This window comes from Vicia villosa, linkage group LG4 (assembly GCF_029867415.1).
Source record: "Vicia villosa cultivar HV-30 ecotype Madison, WI linkage group LG4, Vvil1.0, whole genome shotgun sequence".
Taxonomy (NCBI): Eukaryota; Viridiplantae; Streptophyta; class Magnoliopsida; order Fabales; family Fabaceae; genus Vicia; species Vicia villosa.
The window spans coordinates 185,994,280-186,019,854 of record NC_081183.1 but is presented as its reverse complement, the minus strand read 5'-3'; the positions used below and the strand labels follow the sequence as shown (position 1 = coordinate 186,019,854).

Sequence of the window (25,575 nt, the reverse complement as noted above, 5' to 3'; positions counted from 1 at the left end):
GCCTAATTGATAGATTTTTGGGAGTGGAGATAATTGGTAAGTGAGGTCAAGGAGTGGAAGCATGTGACCTTGTGCTGGGTATGGGAAAACAAGGATGTGAGTTTTATGGTTCAGCCATGCGTGTGGTTTGGTCTGTAGTAACTGTTCAGTATTGATAAGGAATGGATATGTGAAAAAATAACAAGAGGTTTTTATAGTTTTAATTTTTTAAAGGTAACCACCAGTGGTGATGATAGTTTGGTCTGTAGTAACATTATTTTAAACTAAATTTTTAAGGGACATAATTGTTTAATCCCTAATTCCCATGGTTATATAATTGTTTCATATAAGTGACATGTTTATGTAGGTTCTGCTAAAGTCACTTTTAATTCATCACATGTTTATAATTTATGTAGGTTCTAGACAGAGGAGAAAAGACTGATAAGTGATAACCTTCATCACCAGGTTAGTATGTAGTTTATGTGTCAGCTAGTCACGCCCACTACAAATATTTACTCTTCCACTTTGTGTTTAAAGAATATGTGTGTGCAACTTCCTGGTTTTTTTCAGCATATATCATTCAATGTTTACAGGAATATGGCATCTTCTGAAACACCATCATCACAACCACCATCACAAGAAGCATCTTCAGCTCAAAGTTTAGTTCAAAATAATGTTAGAGGGAAGACTGATATAGCTTGGGCACATTGTACTATAAGTCTTGATGGAAAATCTCTTGTTTGTATGTACTATCATAAATCTTTTGGTGGAGGTGGAATTCATGGGGTAAAGCAACACTTGGCTGGAATAGTAGGAAATTTTGAAATTTGTAAGAAAGTGTCTGCTGAAATTCGTTTCCAGATGAAACAACATTTCAATGAGCGGAGCAAGAAAAGAAAAGCTTCGGATGTGGCTGAAAGTGAGTCATTTACTGCGGAGGGAGGTGAATTGAAAATTGGTGCATCTAAAAAGAATGACGCTCGTATTGGTACTTATTTTTTACCAAGAACAACTTTGGGAGCTCAGCCTACTTTAAAAAGTGTGATGCAAAGTAAAGAAGTGATAGAAAAGTGTGATCTTGCTATTTCCAAGTGGTTTATTGATGCATCTATTCCTTTTAATGTTGCAAATTCACCGTATTTTCAACCTGCAGTTGATGCTCTTTGTTGTATGGGTGCTAGATATAAAGTTCCTACCATGCATGCTCTTCGTGGTAATTTGTTAAATAAGTGGGTTGATGACGTGAAGATACAGATAGAGCAATATCGTTCTATTTGGAAGGATACAAGTTGTACTCTTATGGAAGATTGGTGTTGCACCCCAAAATTTTCCCTCTTTATCTGAGCTATAAGTTATCAAAGACGTTTATTTCTTCATTCGAAAAAGGAAGAAAAATAATGAAGAGTTTTCATGGTTTTAAGGAAATGTGACGTGAAGATTGATTTATACGGTGAAAATGCAAAGAAATTCATAAGTCTTATCTGAAAGGTGCTATGAGCTTGGTTCCTGCGTGGCTCAAAAACTTTTGTGTTTGGCTCAGAAACCAATTCTTTAAGGAAGGTGGTCGAATCAGCAAATTACTGGAGCTTTTGTAGTGGAAAATGGTGTTGAATATAGGTTTTTGGGCCTTAGAAAATTCATATCTCACAATCCGCTTGTCCGATTTCCTCGAAAATTTAACTTCAGCTCCGTGTCATTATTCTCGAGATTTCATATGTTCAGCCCGAAGACCAATTATGCACCGAAAATGCCCAGTATTTTGAAGAGTGTCGTGATTTTTCAATGGAAAGTGTGTTTTCGAGTATGTCGCGACAAGTCTGAAAATTCATAACTTCTTTGATTTTTATCGTATGAAAACCAGTCCAGCGGCATTTGCTCAGAAATTTTGTTAGCTTCGATTCATCGTCACACATGCTTGTTCAGATTTCGAGCCGAAGATGGAGTTTTATCGAGTTCTTTGAGCGGTACTCACAAAATTCTACACAGTCGCGCCAGATGAATCGGCGTTTCTCTTCATTCAAACGCGCGTAATTTCTTTATTGCTTATCGGATTGAGACGATTCTCGCGGCTATGAGTCACAAATTTGGTCATCTTCGCAATGGCGTTGGTTTCGTTTTCGAATTCAGAGCCGAGTCACATTTCCTTGAAAACGAGATGCACCGAGGGCATTTGGGACATTTCGCGTTGACAATATATAAACTTTTGCTCTTCACAAATCAACGGGGAACTTCAATAACTTCAATTCACCAAAATTCTGGAAAAAAAAAACTTTCTCTCAATTCTCTCTCAATTTTCTTAGATCAAAACCACAAAAACTCACAAAAACTTCATCAATCTTCATCAATTCAAGATCAAATCTCAAGAACAAATGAAGATCAAAGCACAAATCAAGATCTACTCCTCCAATTGAAGTGCCGCGCGTCTCTCTCCCTCTCCAAGGATCTCATGTGCCTCTCTCTCTCTCTCTCTCTCTCTCTCTCATCTCTTGGATCTCGTTCATGTTCGCGTCGTGTTCGCGTTCGTGTTCATCCGATCTCATTCTCGTCGCTTGATCCGGTAAATTCACTACAAACCTTGCTAGATCATTGATTTTGTTGCTTAATTCGAAATTGATCATGATGATTTTTGATTGTGGATGATGGATCTATGATAATTGATGATGATAATTGTTTGTTGATTGAATGATTCGTGTTGATCTTGATTATTTGATTGAATTCGAGATTTACCGGTGAATTGTTGTTGATGATACATGCATGTTGCTTATGACACAAGAAATCGCATGCTAAGTGTTTGATAATTTGATCTTGCTTTCGATGCTCATAATTGCTAATTCATGCTTATGTTGCGACACCGACGCGATGATTGTTTGTGTATCATTCAATGTTAATGTTCATGCATGAATTGAATCCTACATGTTGCACAATGTAAATGCTCTTGGCTTTTAAAATTGCATGTCGTAGTATTGTTTGATTGATGGTCGTTGGTGATGGATTGCATTGTGTTCGTTTTCTCGAAAAGCTGTTTTTTTGTTGTTTTTGCCTGTGTATGTCGACCTAGGCTGAAGGTAGGTCGACCTAATACCTTCATGTTTGCTTCTGGACCATTTAGGTCGACCCGGGCTGAGTTTAGGTCGACCTAAAACCCTCATGTTTGCTTTTGGACCATTTAGGTCGACCCAGGATGAGTTTAGGTCGACCTGGAGCTGTTTCTTTCGTTTCTAGACCATTTAGGTCGACCTAGGTTGAGGGTAGGTCGACCTAGAGCTGTGTTTTTGCTTGTTTTACTTTTTAACTTTAATCTTTCATATCTTTTTACTCGTAACTCCGATTTGCGCGTTCTTTATATTGTTGGAAAGCTTGTGAAACTTGCTATCTTGTGAGATGATTGGTATTGATTGATTGTGGTTTATTCATATTTGTTTCCCCCTTGAAATTTTGTTGTTCATTTTATATTTGCATTAGTTATTCATTTTCTCTTAGATTAGAATGCAATAACGCAATTCCGATTGCGATATTTTGTTATCTCTAACTTGTGTGGTAGTATGCAAGGCATTTGGAGAGGCGCTTACCGATGATGATGATTTCATTTGTGTTCCGCTTTATTTGCGGGACACAACTCCACTTCCTCATGTCGTGTTCTCGTCCTGGAGACACGCCTTTCACTTTATACTTGTTTGTCTGGATTGCTTATTTCCTCTTGCAGGTGTATTGTGATTACGCTTGATGCGTACATTGACGCGTGATTTATTTTCACGACGTCGACCCTTGTTTGCTTACATGGCTAATCGGTGTGCTGACTATTTTCTCTTGCTTTGCTAGCTCGCTTGCGGGATCTCTGATTTTCTTTCTTATTCTGCTGCAGCTTACAGATCATAATCTGTTTGGTATTGATCCCGTTTCATTTTTATCTTTCTCGCACTTTACCGCTTTTCGCATCATCCTATAACATGAGAAGTAGGACTTAGGCATTCATCTGGCCAAGCCCTCGAAAGAGGCTCTGTTTTTGTTGGTGTGTTTATATTTGTGCTTTGCGGCAGGGAGTCACGGTGTAATAAGACCTAAAAGGCACTCCGTTAAGTCCTCATGGAAGGCATGCGGAAAGGGTTAGCAATCAACCCCCGCCTAGTCTCATGGAGTCTGTTCAGTAAGTGCACGCTACGCGTTGCTTGCTTCTGAACTAGCACAAGATCCTGTTATCGAGTATTGTTGAGAATCAAGTGTGAGTGTGGATAATAGTCCCACATTGGAAATGTGTGTGGTGACTTGAGCATATATAAGTGGGAGAACCCACTCACCTGTCACCTTAAGGTTTTAGGTGGAGAAGTGGTGTCTCTCCCACAAAGGTGTATTGCTCAATGGAATGTCCCGGAAATTAACAATGCTCCCGAACTCGACCCTCCCCCGATGTTGCGCTAACAATGGTATCATGAGCCTTTGGTTCAAAAAAATAGGGACCGACTAAAACTTGTAGTTGAAATTCAACGGATACATGTAGTTGAAGAGAATCAACAGATACATGTAGTTGAAGTCAACGAATATAAGTGTATGTGGAAGAGAAACTTCCAATTGAGGGGGAACATTGTGTAAGAATCACACTTGAGGGGTAGTGTTGAGAATCAAGTGTGAGTGTGGATAATAGTCCCACATTGAAAATGTGTATGGTGACTTGAGCATATATAAGTGGGAGAACCCACTCACCTATCACCTTAAGGTTTTAGGTGGAGAAGTGGTGTCTTTCCCACAAAGGTGTGTTGCTCAAAGGAATGTCCCGAAAATTAACAATGCTCCCGAACTCGACTCTCCCCCGATGTTGCACTAACAAGTATGTCAGGTAAAGGGTCCATGCAATTGGATCCCCACATTTCTTAGCTCACGTTGACCGACATTGATGCTCGGTGTACGCACGCACCATTTTCCTTTTGGATTCGTGACAACTTGGTTGCTGAGAGGGACTCACTCCTCTTGTCTATGGCCCGATCATTTTCGCGAGGTCTAATGCTTGGTTGACTCGGGTGATCCGCTCCCATTGGCTATGACGGGACCGCTTTTCTACTACTTGGCTAGTGCCAGTAGGTTGTTTGCTTTACGAGCCAGACTCATTTGTGTGATGTTCTTGTTTGCATTTCGCTTTCTCCCTGTAGGTTGCTAGTTTAGTTTAGACTTGTACCATTTGTATGATAACATAGGTAGCAAGCTTTACCCCTTAGCTTAGGTTTCCCTCATGCATTCTTTAAAACACAAATCACACTCTTTGATTTTCTTTTCTTAAGAGCTTGTTATTTCCACTCCATTCCCAAGTAAGACTCCAAAGGTCGAGCAGCGGAGTGTGAATGTAACTCGTTCACCTAAAAACACAAAACAAACAGAAACTAGTTAGCCGAGCTACGGTACCTCTGATTCCTCAAAAACAGATACGTAAGCAGCAGGGTAGGCCCCGTGCGAGCACAATCCTTTCTTTTCCCTACATTCTGCATTCATTTTAGTCCAGATTAGCATAGATTTGTTACACACCCATAGATTTAGACACAAGCGTGGATACCATCGAGTACGATGGGCGCGAGGGGTGCTAACACCTTCCCCTCGCGTAACCGACTCCCTTACCCTTTTTCTTTGGTCGTGAGACCGTTGTTTTGTTTTGTGGTTTGCTGGCATTCCTTTCCTTTTCAGGATAAATATGTTAGTGGCGACTCTGTTAATTTTCGCGGTAGCGACAATGGGTGGACTGATCGTTGTAGGAGAACTCTTATCAACTTTTTAGTTTATTGCCCCAAAGGAACTATTTTCATAAAGTCTGTTGATGCCTCAGGTGCTTCTAAAACTGCAGAAACATTGTTTAAGCTTTTCAAGGAAGTAGTGTTGTATGTTGGACCAAAAAATGTTGTTCAAATTGTTACATATAATGCTGCAAATTATGTTGCTACTGGAAAGTTGTTGGAAAAGGAGTTTCCTAAGTTGTTTTGGTCTCCTTGCGTAGCATATTGTATTAATTTGATGTTGCAAGACATGTGGAAATTGGATGAAGTAAGTGAGGCAGTGTCACATGCTTCAAAAATTACCAAATACATATATAATCATTGTTTTGCATTGTATTTGATGAGACAAAATACAGGTGGAAGAGAAATACTCCGTCATGCTCCAACCCGCTTTGCTACTAATTTCATTGCATTGCAAAGTATTTTGTCTCATAAAGATTCACTAAGAGCCATGGTAACATTTAAAGAGTGGACAACCACAACTTATTCCAAAGATGTCAAGGAAAAGCAATTTGTGGAACAAGTATTAGACTCAAGCTTTTGGTCTAAATGTGCTGACATATTGAAAATTACAGAACCTCTTGTACGTGTGTTGCGTACTGTTGATAGTGAAGATAAGCCGGCTATGGGATATCTCTATCGAGCTATGTATAAAGCAATAGAGGAGATTGAGAAGAGGTTTAGAAGAAATAAATTGAAAGTAGAGCCTTATTTGAAGATCTTGGATAACCGTTGGGATGCACAACTTCGGAAAAATCTCCATGCTGCTGGTTATTGGTTAAATCCATCTTGTAGATTAGGTCCGGAATATGAAAAAAACAAGTCCACCACCCAAGACCTTTTGGATGTCATTGAAAAGTATGCTTATGATAGTAAGGATTTGCGATCTAAATTAACCGCTAAGATGGCTTCATTCAAAAATTGTGAAGGTAGCTTTGGAAGGACAATAGCAGTAGAAAACCGAGATGAAGTTTTGCCAGGTAAAATTAAATGATAAACTTTAATCATTTTAGATTTTTAGTACAATGTCAATATGTATTTTAAAATGTTTTCTAATTTTTTTCACATGCATTATTCTAGATCAATGGTGGGACACTTATGGAACTGAAGCGCCGAATTTGCAAAAGCTGGCTATTCAAATTTTGAGTCAAACTTGTAGTGCATCTGGTTGTGAACGAAATTGGAGTGTGTTTGAACACATTCATTCAAAAAAGAGAAATAGGTTGGAGCATCAAAAGCTTAACGATCTCGTTTATGTTCGTTACAATTTACGGCTACAAAATAGGTATTGCACTTATTATGCCTTATATGCTATTGTTTCGATACTTGATGACATGAATATTGGTTCTATGGTTAAGAATATATGATATTGTTTTATAGTTAAGAAATATGCTATTGTTTGGTTTGTTTGGTTTATAAACAAGACTATTTTGTTCTTGTCTTGATGACATAAAATATTGATTCTATGGTTAAGAATATATGATACCGTTTTATAGTTAAGAAATATGCTATTATTTGGTTTGTTTGATTTATAAACAAGACTATTTTGTTCTTCTCTTGATGACATAAGAATATTGGTTCTATAGTTAAGAATATATGATTTTGTTTGGTTTATTAAGAATATTTTATGGTTCTATGTTTAAGAATATGTGATATTTCTTGGTTTGTTAAGAATGTATATTATTGTTAAATTTGTTAAATTTATTTGGTTCTACGTTTGACATTGCCTTTAATGATTTGTAGAACTAAGAAGAAACAAAATTATGGTCCTATTAATTTTGAAATACTTGGTGATCATTCTAATTGGGTGTTGGAGGATTCCCCACCATTCTTGACCATTGAGGAGGTGGAAGCGCTACGCAAAGATCTTGCTAGTATGACAATCCAACCTATTTCAAATGATATTGGTATGGTATTTATTTTTGTGATTACAATTATGTTATTTTAATTTCTTAAAATATGTCAATTTCTAAACTCTTTAAATTGATGTTTTTATAGATGAATTAAATTTGGATGAGGTTGATGTTGAGGGAGATGCACCACTTAACTCCGGAGAAAACAACCAAAGTAATGATATCATTGATGGGGAAGATGTTGCAAATGCGATTGATTTTGTCGGAGATGGTTTTGATATTGAAGGAGATCCCAACATTGAGATAATTTTACCTCCTTGGAACTAAATTTAATAGAAATTTGAGTGTTTTGGTTCTAAAGTACTCAATTAGTTTATGTTGCAATTAGACTTTGTAATTTGTACTACTTTGTTATGTTTAATACTTATGTTTAAATTTGCACTAAATTTGTGATTTATAAGTGCTGAGCAAACTATATTTGTGCTTTTTAAGAGCCTTAAGCTATATGGATTATTAGTATTTTCAGCACCTAATGTACAACTTCTGAATTTGTGATTTTTAAGAGCCTTATTTATAGATTATGCTGATAATGGATCAGCTTTTAAGTGCTAGTTATAATTTTTTTAGAGATTGAATAATCCGGTTCGACCAGTTTTGTACCTATATAGTTTTATTATAATGACAGGTTTAATCTGGTTTTTATCCGGTTTGGTCATGCGGTTCGACCAGTGATCCAGTGGTTCGACCGATGAACCAGTGATCCAGTACCCTCACCTGTTTGATGACCGATCCGATTTTTAAAACATTGAGAAAATTCTGATCATTTTTCAGGAATCTGCGATGTAATATATATATATATATATATATATATATATATATATATATATATATATATATATATATATATATATATATATATATATATATATATATATATATATATATATATATGGTCTGGATCAAATGACACTAATGTGTCAAACTTAATATTATGACACTTCTGATAACTCTTTATTGTATATTTGTATGAAAAAATCTATGGTTGAATTGAAAGTAATTATCATATAGATCATGTCTATAAAATTTAACATCAATCGAAAATTATTTGATATGTTAAAGAGAAAGTTCAAAATTAACGGTTTTCTTAAAATTTTAAAGACGTTAATTTTTATACATCTCATTTACATGTCAAATAATTTTTTATTGATGTTAAATTTTATCGACATTATCTATATGATAATAACTTTCAATCCAATAGTAATTTTTTTATTAGGCATAAACAAGTTGAATATTCATATGTTATAGCTTTGGAAGTTCATATAAAATATTATCAAATGTCTACCGTTGCTAGTTCTTACACGTTTGTTTATTGCAAGAGGCACGGAAAATGAAATAAAATAATGAAATATTGTTTTAAAAAAAGTTTTTTCTAAGTTTTTATTTTGGAATAAAATAGTAACCTTGTAAAGTTCAACTTGTAAATTAATTTCTTTACACATTATTTTTATTTAAATAAATTTATTATAAATATAATATTTTTCAATGCCAGTAAATTTCATGAAATTTTTTATAAAAAAAGACATGAACTGTTTATGACAAACAAGTAACATGTATTGAATTTAATGCAAAACAAAAGAAAAAAATTCAATAACTTGTAATTTAATTTTGGATGTTCGATTTTAAATAGCGTAATCAATTCGAACTAATAGATGTTGAATTTATAAAGTTTGACTAATTTTAAACTCAAACATACAAAAATCAAACACATTTACTTAATAATTTGTCACATTTTAGATTTTGGTCTCACACTTATATATTTGAAGATTCTTTTTGCATAGGAATATACTTATCATAAACAAACACATACAATTTTTTGTCTAGCAGTTTGATGATTAAAAGTTATTTTTCAAATATAAATAAATGACATTCGGTAAAGCCGAATCTATATCTTCAAAATTAAATATTTTTATATAAGAAAATGCTTATTGTTAACGAAATGTGAAAATAAGAAATGTAAGAATAATCTCAACCATTCATTATCACCACCCCCCATGATCTCAATTAAATAGGAAATTAAATCTAAAATAAATTAAAAATTATACTCTAAAATAACGACATGTGTACATTCTTGCATATCTTCTTCAATTTCTTTCGTACTAAATAGCACTACTCTTTTACATAATTACTAATGGGGAAGATTTAAAATAAATAAATTAAATCACATCAATTTTATAATTTAAGATGTATTAGTAAGGGTGGGAGTAGACCGAGTCTAGGTAGGCTTTGTCAAATTTAAATTTGTTCTGTTAAAAATTTCAAAGATTTATTTTTTAGATTGAGCTTGACATTTTTCGAAAGTCCCATTGATCTATTATAAAAATTTATTTTATTTGAACATTTGGAAATAAATAATTCAACCGTTAAAATAGACTAAAAAAATTAAAAAATTAACTAGACTAAATGTTATTTGCATTAATTTATTCAAATTTACCTATTAACATAAAATTTATAATATTATTTACTAAAGAGAACTTATGAAAACAACTTATGAAAACAACTTATGTATTATTCATAAGTTTTTTTTTTTGTAATTTTTTTTAAATTTTTCTAAACAACTAAACTTTATTTTTTATTTTAATTCAAAAACCTAATACTTTATTATACTAATAATAACAATAATAATAAAATTATTCATATTTACTTAAATAGACAATCTAAAATATTTAAGGTTTTTTTTCAGCCTATAACCTAACTTTTTTTAACTAATGTGTTTATAAAAAAGTCTAATCCTTTTCTATTAAAAAAAACATAGCCTAACCTAACATATATAAACTAGACCATAAATCTCTAATAATCCGACCTATTTCCACGCTTGTATTACTCCACATTAGCAATAAATATTAGGCAAGAACACTTGATTGAGATTATAAAAGTCTATGTCAATTTATGAGTTTTAGTCCAACCATAAACTTGAGCGCATAGATATTTTGATTTGTAAAAAAAGTAATAAATATTATTGCTTATATAAAAACTAAATATTACCAACCACTTAGTTTAGTAATTGATACTAAACTATAAGGAGGACCATAGATTGATTCCCACAATTATAATTAGAAAAAAGATTGAAATTACTTGATGAACTGATTCCGAATTGAATTAGTTGGTCTAATGAATCTGCAATTACAATTGAAAAGAGACTGAAATTACTTAATGATAAAACTGACCCCAAATCAAATAAGTCGATTTAATGAGCCAGATACTAGTGCTAAAAAAACAAAAAACAAAAAAAAATTAATTCAAGTCAAAAAGATAAAGTAGTAAGGCACTAATCTTTCTTAAAAAAAATGATGTAAGAGTTTTTTTTACCCAAATCCCAATCATGCAAATTAATTAATGAAATAGAAACATTAAACACACTAAGAGAGTGTAGAGAGAGAAAGTTTGTAGAGAGAGAAAGAGGTCAAATCGAGTGGCGAAAGGTTGGGTGTCTTCTTTACAATTTTTGTGGTGCTGGTGTTAGTATTACCCTAACAAGGGTTTTTTCAGAGAGAGAAAGAGAGAGAGAAACAAAAACAAAAAATTAAAACTTGATAACTCAGATAACAATACTGAAGCTACTTCCTTATTCCAATTCTCAGAAAAAATCAATAATCTTTCTTCACTTCTTTTTCTCTCTCTCTATTACCATTTGATTTCATGCAATTTTCATTTATGGATCCCTTTGATTTGATTCGTAAAGGTATAAATTTCTTGCTTCACTTTTCAATTTCAGATCTTTCACTTATTAATCTCGTTAAATCTTGTGTTTTTTTGATGTAATTTTATTCAATTTTGGTTAATTTGACTTTTTGGGGTTTTTTTCTATGAGCTGAATTATTTAAGATCTAGGAATTTTTTGTGGCTTTCATAATTGAAGGTTTTGTTATTTGTCAGTTTTCATTTTCTTTTTGTTTACTTTGGTTTTGATTTGTTTGTACTTTTTGTTTTTGTTGTTTCTATGAAATTGGGATTTGGGAATTTTGGGAGTTTGGATTTTTATGTAATTACTATTCAACTATGAACTCAATTGTGAAGTTCATGTTTGAGACTGTTTAATTACTTGTTTTTGAAAATTTTAGGGTTTTAACCTTATCCTGAAGTTTTTTTTTTACTAGTTCTGAAATTGGTTAGTGTTCTCAAGTGCATTTTTTGTAGTCACTGGATCTGCTAAATTTGTGTTGTAACTTATATGTTGTTCCGAAATTGTTCAATTTAGTTTATGGGATTAACTTCCAAGTTACAATTATGAAAATGGCGCTTATAGTTTCAATTATGATTGAATTGAATTATTTTGCAGGGTTTGGATGAAGCTGTTTGGAACTTTCTTTTGCTGTTTTTGAAGTTTATCTGTGTTATAGTCATTTTGTTCGTATTATAGTGTAGTTAATAATGAGTTTATCAAAGAAAGGGTCTCCGACAGACACAAAGCTGAGCTCTCCAAACAAGGCTGCTTTGAATCCAAATGCGGCAGAGTTTATTCCTTTTTCACTCAGATCATTGCCATCTGGAAGTACTAGCTCGGTAGATGCGACGACAAGGCTTACAACTGCTGGTTCTCTTGGAAAAGCAGTTTTAGATAGATCAGAATCATCTGTTTCAAATAATTCGGATGACGAGGCCCACAACTACTGGCGTTGTCAACTTCCAGATGATATCACCCCTGATTTCAAGGTCATCATGGAAGAAGAAGAACCTCAAGGTCTTAACAATCTCTCTTTAGCAGGCTTATCTATACACGACGAAAATGAGTCCTCGATGTTTCCTTCTACTAATGGAAGTAGATATATACTAAATGAGCAACAAGAATTATCTCAACAACATCTTAATGGAAATACCTTTGCCGACAAGTTACGGTTTTCCAATTCAACATACCGGGAGGAACCATCTTCAGCAAGCTTTTTGAATTCATTGGCAAAGCCTTGGGATAGACCGGTTGGGAATAACAACCTGCATAGCAGTGGTCAAGAGGCACTTGCTTATGATGACAATGCTAGGCATGGATTTATAAATGATGTTTTGACTGAGAATGCTATTGTGGACGAGACCGATTTTAACCCTTTGGACTTTTTAGCTTCTCTATTCCCTGGTTTTGCGTCAGAAAGCCTTGCTGAAGTTTACTTTGCCAATGGATGTGATTTACATCTGACCATTGAGATGCTCACTCAGTTAGAGGTGGGTTTGATCTTCATGTACCAACTAACTTGTGGTTAAATTTTGGTTTTTAATAAAGCATGCTGTGATGATTATTTGTTAGAAATGCACATCTTGCGATATGTTTTGATACAATATTAAATTTGAATAGATGGAAGCTAAATGTGTAAAGCAATACTTGTGCCTTGTTTTGGCAGGGAAGTTTCTGTCATCCCATAAAGTTGTGAGATGACTCCAACGCAGTCCAGCTGGTTTCCTGAATCCTTATACCTTTTGCGTCATGCTAACAAGGGACCTGATAGGGACTATTAAAACTTTATTTGCATTTTTTGGACTTATAATTATTTATTATTTCTTGTTATACGATATTGTAGTGCTTGCATGTCTCAAGCTTTTCTTTTTTCATTCTATGGATGTTATTGTCACTTTCTTGACTATTGTCATTTCTCTGGCATACTTCTTAACTGGGGGCATTTATGTATACTATATTTACTTTTTCCTCTAAATTTGTAGATTCAAGTTGATAGTAATTTCATCCAGAACCCAAGTCCAAAGACTCTGTCATCTCCCAATCTGACTGGAATGGACTTTCCAGCACTTGCTCCAACAAACGGCCAGACTACTACTGCAAAATATGCAGGAGATAATGTTCAACAAAGTGGCAGTCCTTACTTACCGACTGGCAAAGACTTGCTCATGTTCAAATCCGGCTCTTCTTTTCCATCTAGAGGTGCTACTGACTTTGCTTCAGCTGTCAGGAAATTGGCTTCTCAGGATTCTGGAATATGGAAGTATGATAGAAATGGTTCTGGTGATGCTTCCACTGGATCAAGTAGGAGTTTAAATGTTCTTGCTAGTGCCTACAATGGAGGACAGGGGAGAACTAACGTTGGGGATAGGTTTCAAAACCGTGGTTCTGGCCGGCCAGCTCCTGTCTGGCTAGAAACTGGTGACGCTGTTGGTAAATATTTATATTTATATGTTTCCATTTTGTGGCAAGTTTCTTTTATTCTGGTTTCTTTAACTAATTTGAATGACAGCAAATATGTATTCTGAATTTCGGGAGGAGGCTCGTGATCATGCACGCTTACGTAATGCATATTTTGAGCAGGTGGGTCTTTGATTCATGCTGCAGAGAAGTTGGTGGGTATTTTTATGATAATATAGTGTGATGATTTTGGCTAACACTTCATGGTTGACTCATCAGTCTGCTTTCCCTAAATTTCTAGGCATAATTAAGTGCTTATAACACAAGTGCTTATGTATATAAGTTATTTTTATAACAAGATAAAATAAAGTCAAATTGTCTTATCATCTATACTATTTCCATAAGCTATCACAAAGAGTTTATGGAAATAAGCTGAAAATAGTTTATGAACATGCCATAAGTTGTTTCCATAAGCTCTCCCAAACTGTCTCATTGGTGCTTATATCAATAGATAAGCTCAATTAAGTCAATCCAAACAAGCTCTATAATTTTTTTTTCAACCTTAGATTTTTGCACCAGTGGAATGGAAGCTAACATTTTTGCTACTTGAGTTTCAACCACAAAGCTCTACATGCTAGATTGGGATGAGGTGTAACAAGAGGATTTTGCAGGACTTGCTCTAATTTGTGTAACTTTTGTTTATTTGTTCATAATTTTAAAACAGGCACGACAAGCTTACCTTATTGGCAATAAAGCCCTTGCAAAGGAGCTAAGTGCTAAAGGGCAACTGCATAACATGCATATGAAAGAAGCTCATGGGAAAGCTCAAGACTCTATTTACCGCCAAAGGTTTGTTGTTCCTCATTGCCATCCGCTCTTCCTATCCATGCAACTATTGGTCAAAGCAAAAACTGTATCATCTTATAATGAGAATGATAATATCTATTTTCCAACATTGTTAATGCTAGTCTACAAAAGGAACTGGCAAGACTTTCAGTTGAGGTTCCACCAATGTTATCAAAAGCTTGAATACTCAAATTAGGATGACCTCATACGAATAATTTAAATCAAATAAAAAAGTAATTTTAAACATTTATCAAATTTGAAAAACAGTATTTTTTTCTATATCGGTTGGCTGTTCAACAATTCAACTAGAATTTGACAGTTTATGAGATTGTTTTTTATTGGTCCACTGACCATCACTTTGTCTGAGATTGAACTTCTCAGCTGCCTGTTTCACTCCATATTTAAGTTAAGAACACTTTTTCCTGTCCCCACACAACCTGCATAGTGGCTGTACTTTTAAGGGTGGATGAAATTGAGGAATGTTTACAGGGTGATACACGATAAAAATACCTACCGCACTAGGAAACTTTATCGCACATCTACCAGACCCACAATGCTGTATGTTGTTTAACAGTAAAAAGCAACGAGGAAGTAAACCTGGTGTTGTGATATAGATTGTTTTGATGAGCGTGGTTACACAATGCAAGATTGGGTTAGAAATACTATCAGTAGGTAGGACTGGCAACATCTATAGGCCAAGATTGATTTAGGTGTAAATGGTCTATCCTTACCTAATAATATAAGACAGGACCTGATAGTCGGTTGATCCATGTAACCAAGCCTGTTGAAAAACACTTGCTTGTTTGTTATTTAGGTTGGTTTTTAAGGTAAACATTTAACAAACGGGTTAACAAGGGATAGAATATGGAACAAGTTTTGTTTTATGTTTTGTGCTCTTAAAATTTGTGTTGAGCCTTATGAAACCCTACAAAATCGGATTTCAAGGTGGGAGATGCCTCCCACATATAAACATATTTTTAGTTCACGTCTTATCAAATGTGGGACTCTCATCAGTCGCATATTATTTATGTATCCCCGGTACTTCAGATTGAAGGCAGGTCTGGTGTCGGACAAGCTTTAGTGTCTGATACCGAATATGTTGTTACATTCAATTATTTTATTTTCTCAAAATATTATTGGTTTCGTTGTGTCATTGTCGTGCCATGTTTGTATATGTGCTTTATAACATTATGAACTGACAGGCAGTGCTGTTCTGTCTGCATGGCAAATGCTACCTTATGTTGGATATTGCTGTAGTCACTGTGAGTGTTGATTTTTCAGGAATCCGGTTGGTCCAGAGATGCAGGTTAATGGTAGAGGACATGAAAGAATGATAGACTTACACGGACTCCATGTAAGTGAAGCAATTCACGTGTTGAAACACGAACTGAGTGTGCTAAGAAGCACAGCCAGAGCTGCAGAGCAGCGTTTGCAGGTTTATATCTGTGTTGGTACCGGTCATCATACCAGAGGTTCCCGCACTCCTGCAAGACTTCCAATAGCTGTACAGCGTTACCTACTCGAAGAAGAGGGTCTCGATTTCACCGAACCACAGCCAGGCCTGATTCGTGTTGTGATATATTGAGCCAAAAAAGGAGAGGTATACAAGTTTTTGACAGTGAAAATCCATGAACATAGAGATGTTGTAGTCATTCTTGTATCTGTATATGGGAAGAAAATGTCAGTGTCCAACTGAAAAAAAAATGGAAAAAAATTATCTTTAGAGGGAAAACAAATGAAAAAGATTTAGAAGCAAAGAGAAGGGTTGTAGTAGAATTGTACCATTAAGGTCTCAATGAGGCATAGTCAGCAGGAACACACCACGTCAAGTTTTTCCTTCTGTTAATTTTGTACTCTAATTTTCATTTTGTTAAATTCCTTTTTTGTTGTTTTTTATTTTTTTACTCAGATGTAACTGATAGAACTCAATTACATGATAGAACTATTCACCATGCCAATTAGATTCAATGCAAACAGTCTTCCAGCTCGGAACAAATGCTGTAGGCCAGGTTCTCATTTTCATTGTTTTATCGACATTTATAACCGGATTGCGACTGCGATAGCTCTTTATATCATTTTTGATTTATGCAAATTCAGACAAGGTTTTGCATACACATTCTCTTTGACCTTGATGAGGGTGTGTCTAAAGGGGATAACAAAGTTGTCTCTTAGGTTCATTTTTTTAATTTGGAAAATAAAATGTAGGCACTAAAAATAGTAAAAATAGAAGGAATGTTTCTTTTTACAAAGATGGAAGTACTGGACCACATAGATAGATTTTTTCAATCTTGCTAAGTGATGCTATAAAATTCACTTTTGGTCATATGCAAGGATAGAGATTCTCTTCTAGTACTTGTCTACTTCAATATCTTTGCATCCGATGCATTTCTTAATGAGTTACCTTAACCTCTACTAATTTTTAAAAGGGAAACTTTTCCATCTGATATGTGAATCACACTTTTGAAAATTCAAAAATGCGAGATATATTTTCGAATGCATCATGAATCATTTTTGTCAAAATTTAGTTTGGAGACGCATTTTCGAATCGAATATTTTTAAAGTGTATTCGGAGATGCATCTCCTAAAATATTACTGAATTCATTTTTTCAATATTTTTCAATGAGAATTATCTTCTATTCATTTAGTGAAATTTGTGGAGATACATTTCAAAAATATCAAGCAGAAAATTGAGTATATTTCCATCTTGCTTGATCATCAACTTTCATTTCCAATTAATTTTTCAACTCCAAATCATCATTCTTGTGTTTTATCACACAAAAAGGAGCAAAAGTAACTTCAATTTAAAATAAAGTTCATTTATTTCATCCATCATTGTTTACATTAATTTTATTCTTGAGCTAAAAAAAATGTACGTTGAGTCCGCGGAGATACATATCCAAATTCGCTAATATGAAATAAAGAGTCCGATTGAAGTGGATGCGAAGATTTTAAGATCCGTCAAATATATTCTAAACATGTTGCAACATCCGGAACTATCCGTTTTAATGATGTGTAATGTTAATTTTTCGATTATCAAATTATCTATGTAATATTGTGTGTTTTAATGTATTATCAAGTTGCTATGATTATCTATTATAAATTTTTCCATATTTTCTCATTTTTCATTTGAAGAATATATTATCGGATATACATCTCTAAATATATTAAAATATAAATTTAGAAATACATTTTTGAACTAAAATTAAATAAATTTAAAAAACGGTGAAAAGTAAATTCCCTTTTTAAAAAGCTATATCTTTTCTGATTTATCAATTCGAATAGAAAAGTCACTGACTTTGTTCGCTTGTGATGAATTTATTTTGACATGAGTAGTTTTTAAAAATCACATAAGTGAGAAAGCAGCTCCTCCTTAAACGCTCTTGTCCATTCATTAACCATGACAATATAGATTCGTCATGCTACTTCACTAAAAATAGTTGTCTTTACACATTAAAAAAATAGTGTGTGCCTAGCTATTTTTTATTTTTTTTGTGTGGAACCCCCTCCTTCACCTCTCTAACGAACACCTTGGAATAAAAATATCCTATTCAAAGTCTAAAATGTGAAGGGTATTTTTGGTGTTCAAATTCTAAAATTCAAACGAACTGTGTATAGACAATTAATATAAACACTATAAATTAAATAAAACAAAAATAACATAAATTAAAATATCAATTAAATAGAAACAAGATTGTGAATGAAGTAAACTAGTTTCTTTATTGAGATCAATTATGCACATCACTGTTCCATCAAATGTCATCGAACAAATTAAGTTGGAATAGATGGTATGAATAAATATTACTAAGGAACATTTAACTAGATCTGTTTGCTGGAATGATATTGACCAATATAAAGAACATGATTTTCATATCATTGTTATTTTGAAGTTGTATGTTGATCAACTAAACACGTATATTTGAGCTGATTGAATAACGTCGATACTCAATATTAACCATCCTTCTTGTATCGTCATAGATGAGACAGTCATTCTATTGATTTTTCATATTACACAATGTAACATTGATTTTGATCCCAAGCAAATAAAATTCCTCTTGTTGTAATAAACTACAATTAAGTTAGAGTTCATTTCAATTTGGTAAAAATTTATTGTTTTGTGTTGTAAAATAAAATTAATCAAACAAATCAATCTATACAAATTTATAGTTATGTGAATTATAGTCCACTCAAACTGTCGTTGCGATAAAAACCGCACAAACTGTCGAATCAATCTAGATCGCATATCAGAAAATCCTTTGTTCATCAAGTTCAAATTCTATAATCTGAACATAAAACTAATGTATTTTACACATTTAGATTATACAACTCAAACTAAAACAAATACACCATTTTATAAGATTTTAAACAAACCCGATCTTTGATAAATGTGTTCGGATTAAAATTTATAATCCGAATGTGTAATTAATATATTTTACACATTGAAATTATATTCAGACCAATGTTTTATAGTAAAATACATGTTCAACTTATAATTCAACCTGTATTTCACCAAAAGATCACCAATTAGCCTTAACATGAAGAGAAATACTTGTATGGATACGAACCTAAATCCATATTTTTAGGCACTACCAATGAAAAGAGAGAGAATATTGTGGAAGTTGGTATTTGTGAGTTTGTTTGAAGTCCCACATTGCTTAGGTTCCCGGACTGTTGGGTGTATAAATATGTGAGGACAACCTCACCTCTTGAGCTAGCTTTTGAGGTTGAGATCCAAGCATATTTAACATGGTATCAGAGCCGGGTTAAGGACTGCAATGTGGGCGTTTGGCCCATGCCCACGCTAGGCGTGAGGGTGGGTGTTGAAGTTGGTATTTGTGAGTTTGTTTGAAGTCCCACATTGCTTAGGTTCCCGGACTGTTGGGTGTATAAATATGTGAGGACAACCTCACCTCTTGAGCTAGCTTTTGAGGTTGAGATCCAAGCATATTTAATATGGTATCAGAGCCGGGTTAAGGACTACAATGTGGGCGTTTGGCCCATGCCCACGCTAGGCGTGAGGGTGGGTGTTGAAGTTGGTATTTGTGAGTTTGTTTGAAGTCCCACATTGCTTAGGTTCCCGGACTGTTGGGTGTATAAATATGTGAGGAAAACCTCACCTCTTGAGCTAGCTTTTGAGATTGAGATCCAAGCATATTTAATATGGTATCAGAGCCGGGTTAAGGACTGCAATGTGGGCGTTTGGCCCATGCCCACGCTAGGCGTGAGGGTGGGTGTTGAAGTTGGTATTTGTGAGTTTGTTTGAAGTCCCACATTGCTTAGGTTCCCGGACTGTTGGGTGTATAAATATGTGAGGATAACCTCACCTCCTGAGCTAGCTTTTGGGATTGAGATCCAAGCATATTTAACATGGTATCAGAGCCGGGTTAAGGACTGCAATGTGGGCGTTTGGCCCATGCCCACGCTAGGCGTGAGGGTGGGTGTTGAAGTTGGTATTTGTGAGTTTGTTTGAAGTCCCACATTGCTTAGGTTCCCGGACTGTTGGGTGTATAAATATGTGAGGACAACCTCACCTTTTGAGCTAGCTTTTGAGGTTGAGATCCAAGCATATTTAACATGGTATCAAAGTCGGGTTAAGGACTGCAATGTGGGCGTTTGGCCCATGCCCACGCTAGGCGTGAGGGTGGGTGTTGAAGTTGGTATTTGTGAGTTTGTTTGAAGTCCCACATTGCTTAGGTTCCCGGACTGTTGGGTGTATAAATATGTGAGGACAACCTCACCTCTTGAGCTAGCTTTTGGGGTTGAGATCCAAACATATTTAACAAATATAAATTTATTTAAATTTTAATTTCGTTTTTAATTGACATCATGGGGGTGGTTGAGATAAAAGAGGAGAGAGACAATTTTATTTTTAATTTTTAATTAATTAAAAAATGTGATTGATTGTGTGTAAGTATAGGTGTTATGGTTGTGTCCATGTAAATATTTTTCTAACATGAAAACAAAAAATAATATTAAAATAAAAATGCCCATTAAAAATACATAACATTAAATTATCCAAAATATATAATATTCAGTAGACTAAAATTGCTCCTAAGGTATCCATATTTCTTTGGGATGTTTTGTTGCTTGTCATTATGTTTGTTATTTTAGTAATAAAGTTTCTCACAATAAGCACAGTTATACATCTTCTAAAAATGATTTTTTTTCATGCATAAAAAGCATTTTAGTACATAAAACAGATCTTTGACTAAAAGTCAATGCGTGTTGATTTGAATCAACAGTTTGTGATTTAAATTAAGAATTTCTGAAAGGCATGATTGAAATCATGCATGACTTTAACTCAACAGTTTGACTAAAAGCGTTTTAGTACATAAAACAGATCTTTGACTAAAAGTCAATGCGTGTTGATTTGAATCAATAGTTTGTGACTTAAATTAAGAATTTCTGAAAGGCATGATTGAAATCATGCATGACTTTAATTCGAATCACAAAATATTTCATTTTCTAAAAGTTGGCTCGGGAAACATGATTTAGATCTTGAGAACATAATTCCTCACTTAAAACCTACCCAATGCAATCTCAATCTAATTCTAGACCTGAGTTCCTACTCACTCCCCCTCAATCAAAGCAGTGATAACAAACAAATAAACAAAAAATAAATTCAACTTGAAGACACACTTCAAACAAATCTTGATCTTGCTTAAGAGCTTCAATCAAGAGATACAACACTCGTGCTTAAAATCTTAGAGTGACACACCAAATTACAACTCAAAAACACCCTACTCAAATACAATTATCAAAGTGATAATTGCTTGGATCACAATAGAACACTAAGAACAATAAACCCTAACGCACAAAATGCAACACACTGAATTCTTCACATAAAAATCTCTTCCTCTTCAAGTAGGATTACCAAAATGGTTTTATGTGTCCAAATCTTCCACAGTAGTGACATCTCCATCTTTGAAATTTCCTCTTTGTCTGGTTCCTCCCCCTGTTTCCATGATGTTGTGATATTGGTCTTGACATCTGGTTTGACATGTGATCTTAAGGCTTTGACCTTCTGAACCCTAAGATGGATTCTGATTTACCCACAAATCCTATTCCAGACATGTCTCCAGCTTTCTGACCCACTTGTAGACTGTTCATCATCCTGAGAGATTTGGTCATCTGGTCAAGTTTGGAGTTCAGCATGGTGACTTCACTATTGAGTGAGTGTATGGTTGCAAGATGCTCTTTCATCTCAGATTCTAACTCCTTTATGAGTTTCTTTTGCTTCTCCCCTTGTTGGCACACTTCTGCACTCCTGACACACAACTGTTTATATGATGCTGCCAGTTCATCAAAGGTTAGCTCATCTTCACTTGAACCATCATCAGATACACATACACTAGTTAGTGTAGTGACATGTTTTGCAGATTCTTCTTCAGACTCGCTCTCAGTATCTCCATCAAACCAGGTGATAAATAACCCTTTCTTTTGCTTCTTGAGGTAAGTGGGACATTCATATTTAATGTGTCCAAAGCCTTCACATCCATGACATTGAATCCCTTTGCCTTGGTTGAACTTTTCTTCAGATTTGGATCTTCTGCTGAAATCATAAGCCCTGCTGTTGTCAGAGGGAATGTTCTTGACATTTGGTCTGAACTTCTGATCTATTCTTTTTATAAATTTGTTGAATTGTCTTCCAAGCATAGCTATGGCTTCTGATAGATTTTCATCACTTCCACCATTGCTTTCTTCTGAGTCCTCTTCAGTGCTTGACACAAAAACTATGTTATTGTTCTTCTTTTCAACATTGTCACACATACCCATCTAAAATATTTGGAGGGAACCAATGAGTTCATCAACCTTCATGTTGCTGATATCCTGAGCCTCTTCTATAGAAGTAACCTTCATAGCAAATTTCTTGGGCAATGATCTGAGGATCTTTCTCACCAGCTTTTTTTCAGACATTTTTTCTCCTAAAGCTCCCGAGGTATTGGCAATCTCAAGAATATTCATGTAGAAATCATGGATAGTCTCATCCTCTTTCATTCTTAGATTCTCAAACCTTGGAAGTACCCTCATGAGTTGTTTTGAGAGTATCCCAAACCTATTTGGCCAGTTCACAGTGATGCACCAGTCTGAATATATTCTTATTTATTCCATTGAACAGTGCATTTAGAGCCTTAGAGTTGCCCAGAGCCAACTCTTCCTCCTCCTTGCTCCATTCTTCTTCAGGTATTAACACAGTTTTTCCATCTTTCTCTTTCTTAACAGGATGTTCCCATCCTTTGATTACAGCTCTCCAAGTCTTGCTATCCATAAATTTCAAGAAGGCTACCATACGAGATTTCCAGTAGTCATAGTTAAATCCATCTAGAATGGATGGTCTATTCCCAAATCCTCCATCCTTGTCCATAGTACCAGAATTTATTGTCCCTAGATCTCACCCAGAAATAGACAGGCAGTGTGCCTGCTCTAATGCCAATTGAAAATTCTAGTAACAGAGGATCGATGTCATATCGGATGTTATGACATCCACTACTAAATAGATTATTAAATTAAGCAGTAAGTAAGCAATAACAGTAAGGAACACAGAAAATTGTTTACCCAGTTTGGTGTACAACAACACCTAATCTGTGGGGCTACCAAGCCAGGGAGGAAATCCACTATAAGCAGTATTAATTCAGAGCTAAACTTCCAGTTTACATTCCTCACTTAAAACCTACCCAATGCAATCTCAATCTAATTCTAGACCTGGGTTCCTACTCACTCTCCCTCAATCACAACAGTGATAACAAACAAGCAAACACAAATAAATTCAACTTGAAGACACACTTCAAACAAATCTTGATCTTGCTTAAAAGCTTCAATCAAGAGACACATCACTCGTGCTTAAAAGCTTAGAGTGACATAACAAATTACAACTCAAAAACACCCTACTCCAATACAATTATCAAAGTAACAATTGCTTGGCTCACAATAGAACACTAAGAACAAAAAACCTTAATGCACAGAATGCAGCACACTGAATTCTTCACGTAAAAATCTCTGTCTCTTCAAGTAGGATTACCAATCTTCTTATAGGTAGAACATGGGCCTTGGGCCTAACAAACACAAATTAGGGTTAACCAAGTTAACCTAATTTCCACATAATCAGGGTGTTAATACATATGCTGTAGACGAGATCTTCTACTGTTATCCACTCAGCATTGAATAGATAGTTTCCTAAACTATAGCCTGAGATAAATAAGGAAACATAACAGAAAACATAACAGCCACTGCTGTCAAATACTGATGTCAAAACATCCAGCATGACATCCAACTAGATCCTGTATTAGCTTAAACATTCAAATCCTGCAGTACACTACACAAAGCATGTCATGACATCAGTCAAGACATTATAACACACATGTATGTCTTACCATAAAATGAAGCCAATCATTAACATCTACACCAATAAAGAAAAAAAAGACGTTTTCTCTAAAGAAAATTTAAAGTTATAGCATTTGTCATTAGTTCACAGACTCAAACAAGTTAATCTTAGTGGAATCGAGTGAAGATTGCCGCAGAACTGGAGCTTGGAGTGCTTGGGATATGTGAAGGTGAATCAAATCAAGATCATGGATCTTAGAGATCTTAGAAGTCTTGTGAGCTCTGTGTGGTTGAAGAAGAATCAATAATTAGTTTGTATAGCTTAATGATTAATTCCAAGTATTTCAACATATTATTTTGATTATCATCTATACAAAAGGGCACTGTAAATTTCATAGTGGGATACTACAACCAAATTTCTAATGATTTACTATTCAAGACTGGATTAGGCGCCATGTGAGGACGAAGATATTGAACCAATATAAATTTAGCTTACATTCTCTCTAACTATTTATCTTTCTTTTCCGCTTAGATCTTGCATGCATTAGTTTATATTATTTTTCAGTTGTTTGCATACTTTTAGGTTTATTTATTGTTTATAGAAATTTATTTACTATGTGTAGTTATGTTTAGATCTAATATTTTAAATTCATCTTTTTGCTAATTATACTAAAGAGTTGTAATATTAAAATGTTTAATCAATTAATTCAATTATTTTCAAATTTCTCTATTTGAATCTAAATAGATTTAAATCTTCCATTGTTATTAGTTAATTCATCGTTACTTTGCGTTCCTTAGATTTCCACCGTACATTTATCCAATTGCGTAATTTCTAAAAACCATTTTCAAACTTGTGCTCTCAACACTGTTTTGAAAAATATTTTTAAAAGGGAAAGATCTATTTTCTATTCATCTCCTCCTAGATCATTCTACGCCCATTTTTAAAAGAGAAAGATCTATTTTCTATTCATCTCCTCCTAGATCATTCTACGCCCATATTCACCTACATTACCACCGTGTCACACACTTCCTACCCATCCTCCTTAACCTCGGGTACCATAAGACATTTTGATCCTGAGGATCTAATGCACATCATTGTGAATTGGAGTTCCTATATTGAAAGCTTCACCAAAAAACATCATAGTTATAATATCTCAAATACACGTGTATATAGAAACTAACTTAGCTGCATGATCGACATTTTCATCTACCGTTGTCTTTATAAGTACTCATTCCTCAGATGACATCGATAACTCTCCTTTAAGCATGGAAAACAAGTAAGGATGTGATATCCTAAAATTCTATTTCATATATCCCTGCCTCAATTAAGCTTGAGTGTATTGTGGTTTTGGTTTGTCAGCTTTGCCCGACCGTCCAAGAAAGCACTCTCATATTTTCCTTCACTATAGGTTCGCTATAGCACTATGGGTTTAATTTGGAACTTTGTTTGGGGTATCTTTAGATCATACTACCTTTATATCTGTTTTTGAGAGTTGTGTCAAGTCTTGGAACAAACAAGTTCACCATATTGTGCTAGAGGTTATTATGCATATCTTGCATACAATTTGGATGACAAGGAGTGATATTCGATTTAGCAATGCACATCCATTGTTGCATGCGACTATAATGAAAATCCAAATGACAATCATAATAAGTGAAACAACTATCAAAGGCCACACATATGGAGCACAAGTTGATCTCTTGATTC

The 25,575-nt window shown here is 34.5% G+C and overlaps 2 protein-coding genes across 2 annotated transcripts; both read left to right on the top strand.

The window, feature by feature from the left end:
• Nucleotides 1-576: 576 nt before the first annotated feature.
• Nucleotides 577-7,099, top strand: LOC131598519 (uncharacterized). Its single transcript, XM_058871111.1, has 3 exons — nucleotides 577-1,267; nucleotides 5,786-6,712; nucleotides 6,813-7,099. The coding sequence occupies exons 1-3, from the start codon at nucleotides 577-579 to the stop codon at nucleotides 7,097-7,099; spliced, it is 1,905 nt and encodes a 634-aa protein (XP_058727094.1).
• A 3,908-nt stretch (nucleotides 7,100-11,007) lies between these two features.
• On the top strand, nucleotides 11,008-16,507 carry LOC131596361 (polyadenylate-binding protein-interacting protein 7-like). The gene is made up of 6 exons (XM_058868990.1): nucleotides 11,008-11,324; nucleotides 11,922-12,796; nucleotides 13,289-13,736; nucleotides 13,816-13,886; nucleotides 14,428-14,552; nucleotides 15,831-16,507. The coding sequence occupies exons 2-6, from the start codon at nucleotides 12,014-12,016 to the stop codon at nucleotides 16,132-16,134; spliced, it is 1,731 nt and encodes a 576-aa protein (XP_058724973.1). The 5' UTR covers nucleotides 11,008-11,324; nucleotides 11,922-12,013; the 3' UTR covers nucleotides 16,135-16,507.
• The last annotated feature ends 9,068 nt before the right edge of the window (nucleotides 16,508-25,575 follow it).

Coding starts and splice junctions, on each gene's coding strand:
- LOC131598519 (XM_058871111.1), top strand. CDS start 577: ATGGCATCTTCTGAAACACCATCATCACAACCACCATCACAAGAAGCA. Junction 1,268..5,785: donor TTCTATTTGGAAGGATACAA/GTTGTACTCTTA, acceptor TTGATGCCTCAG/GTGCTTCTAAAACTGCAGAA. Junction 6,713..6,812: donor CCGAGATGAAGTTTTGCCAG/GTAAAATTAAAT, acceptor GCATTATTCTAG/ATCAATGGTGGGACACTTAT.
- LOC131596361 (XM_058868990.1), top strand. CDS start 12,014: ATGAGTTTATCAAAGAAAGGGTCTCCGACAGACACAAAGCTGAGCTCT. Junction 13,887..14,427: donor GTAATGCATATTTTGAGCAG/GTGGGTCTTTGA, acceptor ATTTTAAAACAG/GCACGACAAGCTTACCTTAT. Junction 14,553..15,830: donor GACTCTATTTACCGCCAAAG/GTTTGTTGTTCC, acceptor TTGATTTTTCAG/GAATCCGGTTGGTCCAGAGA.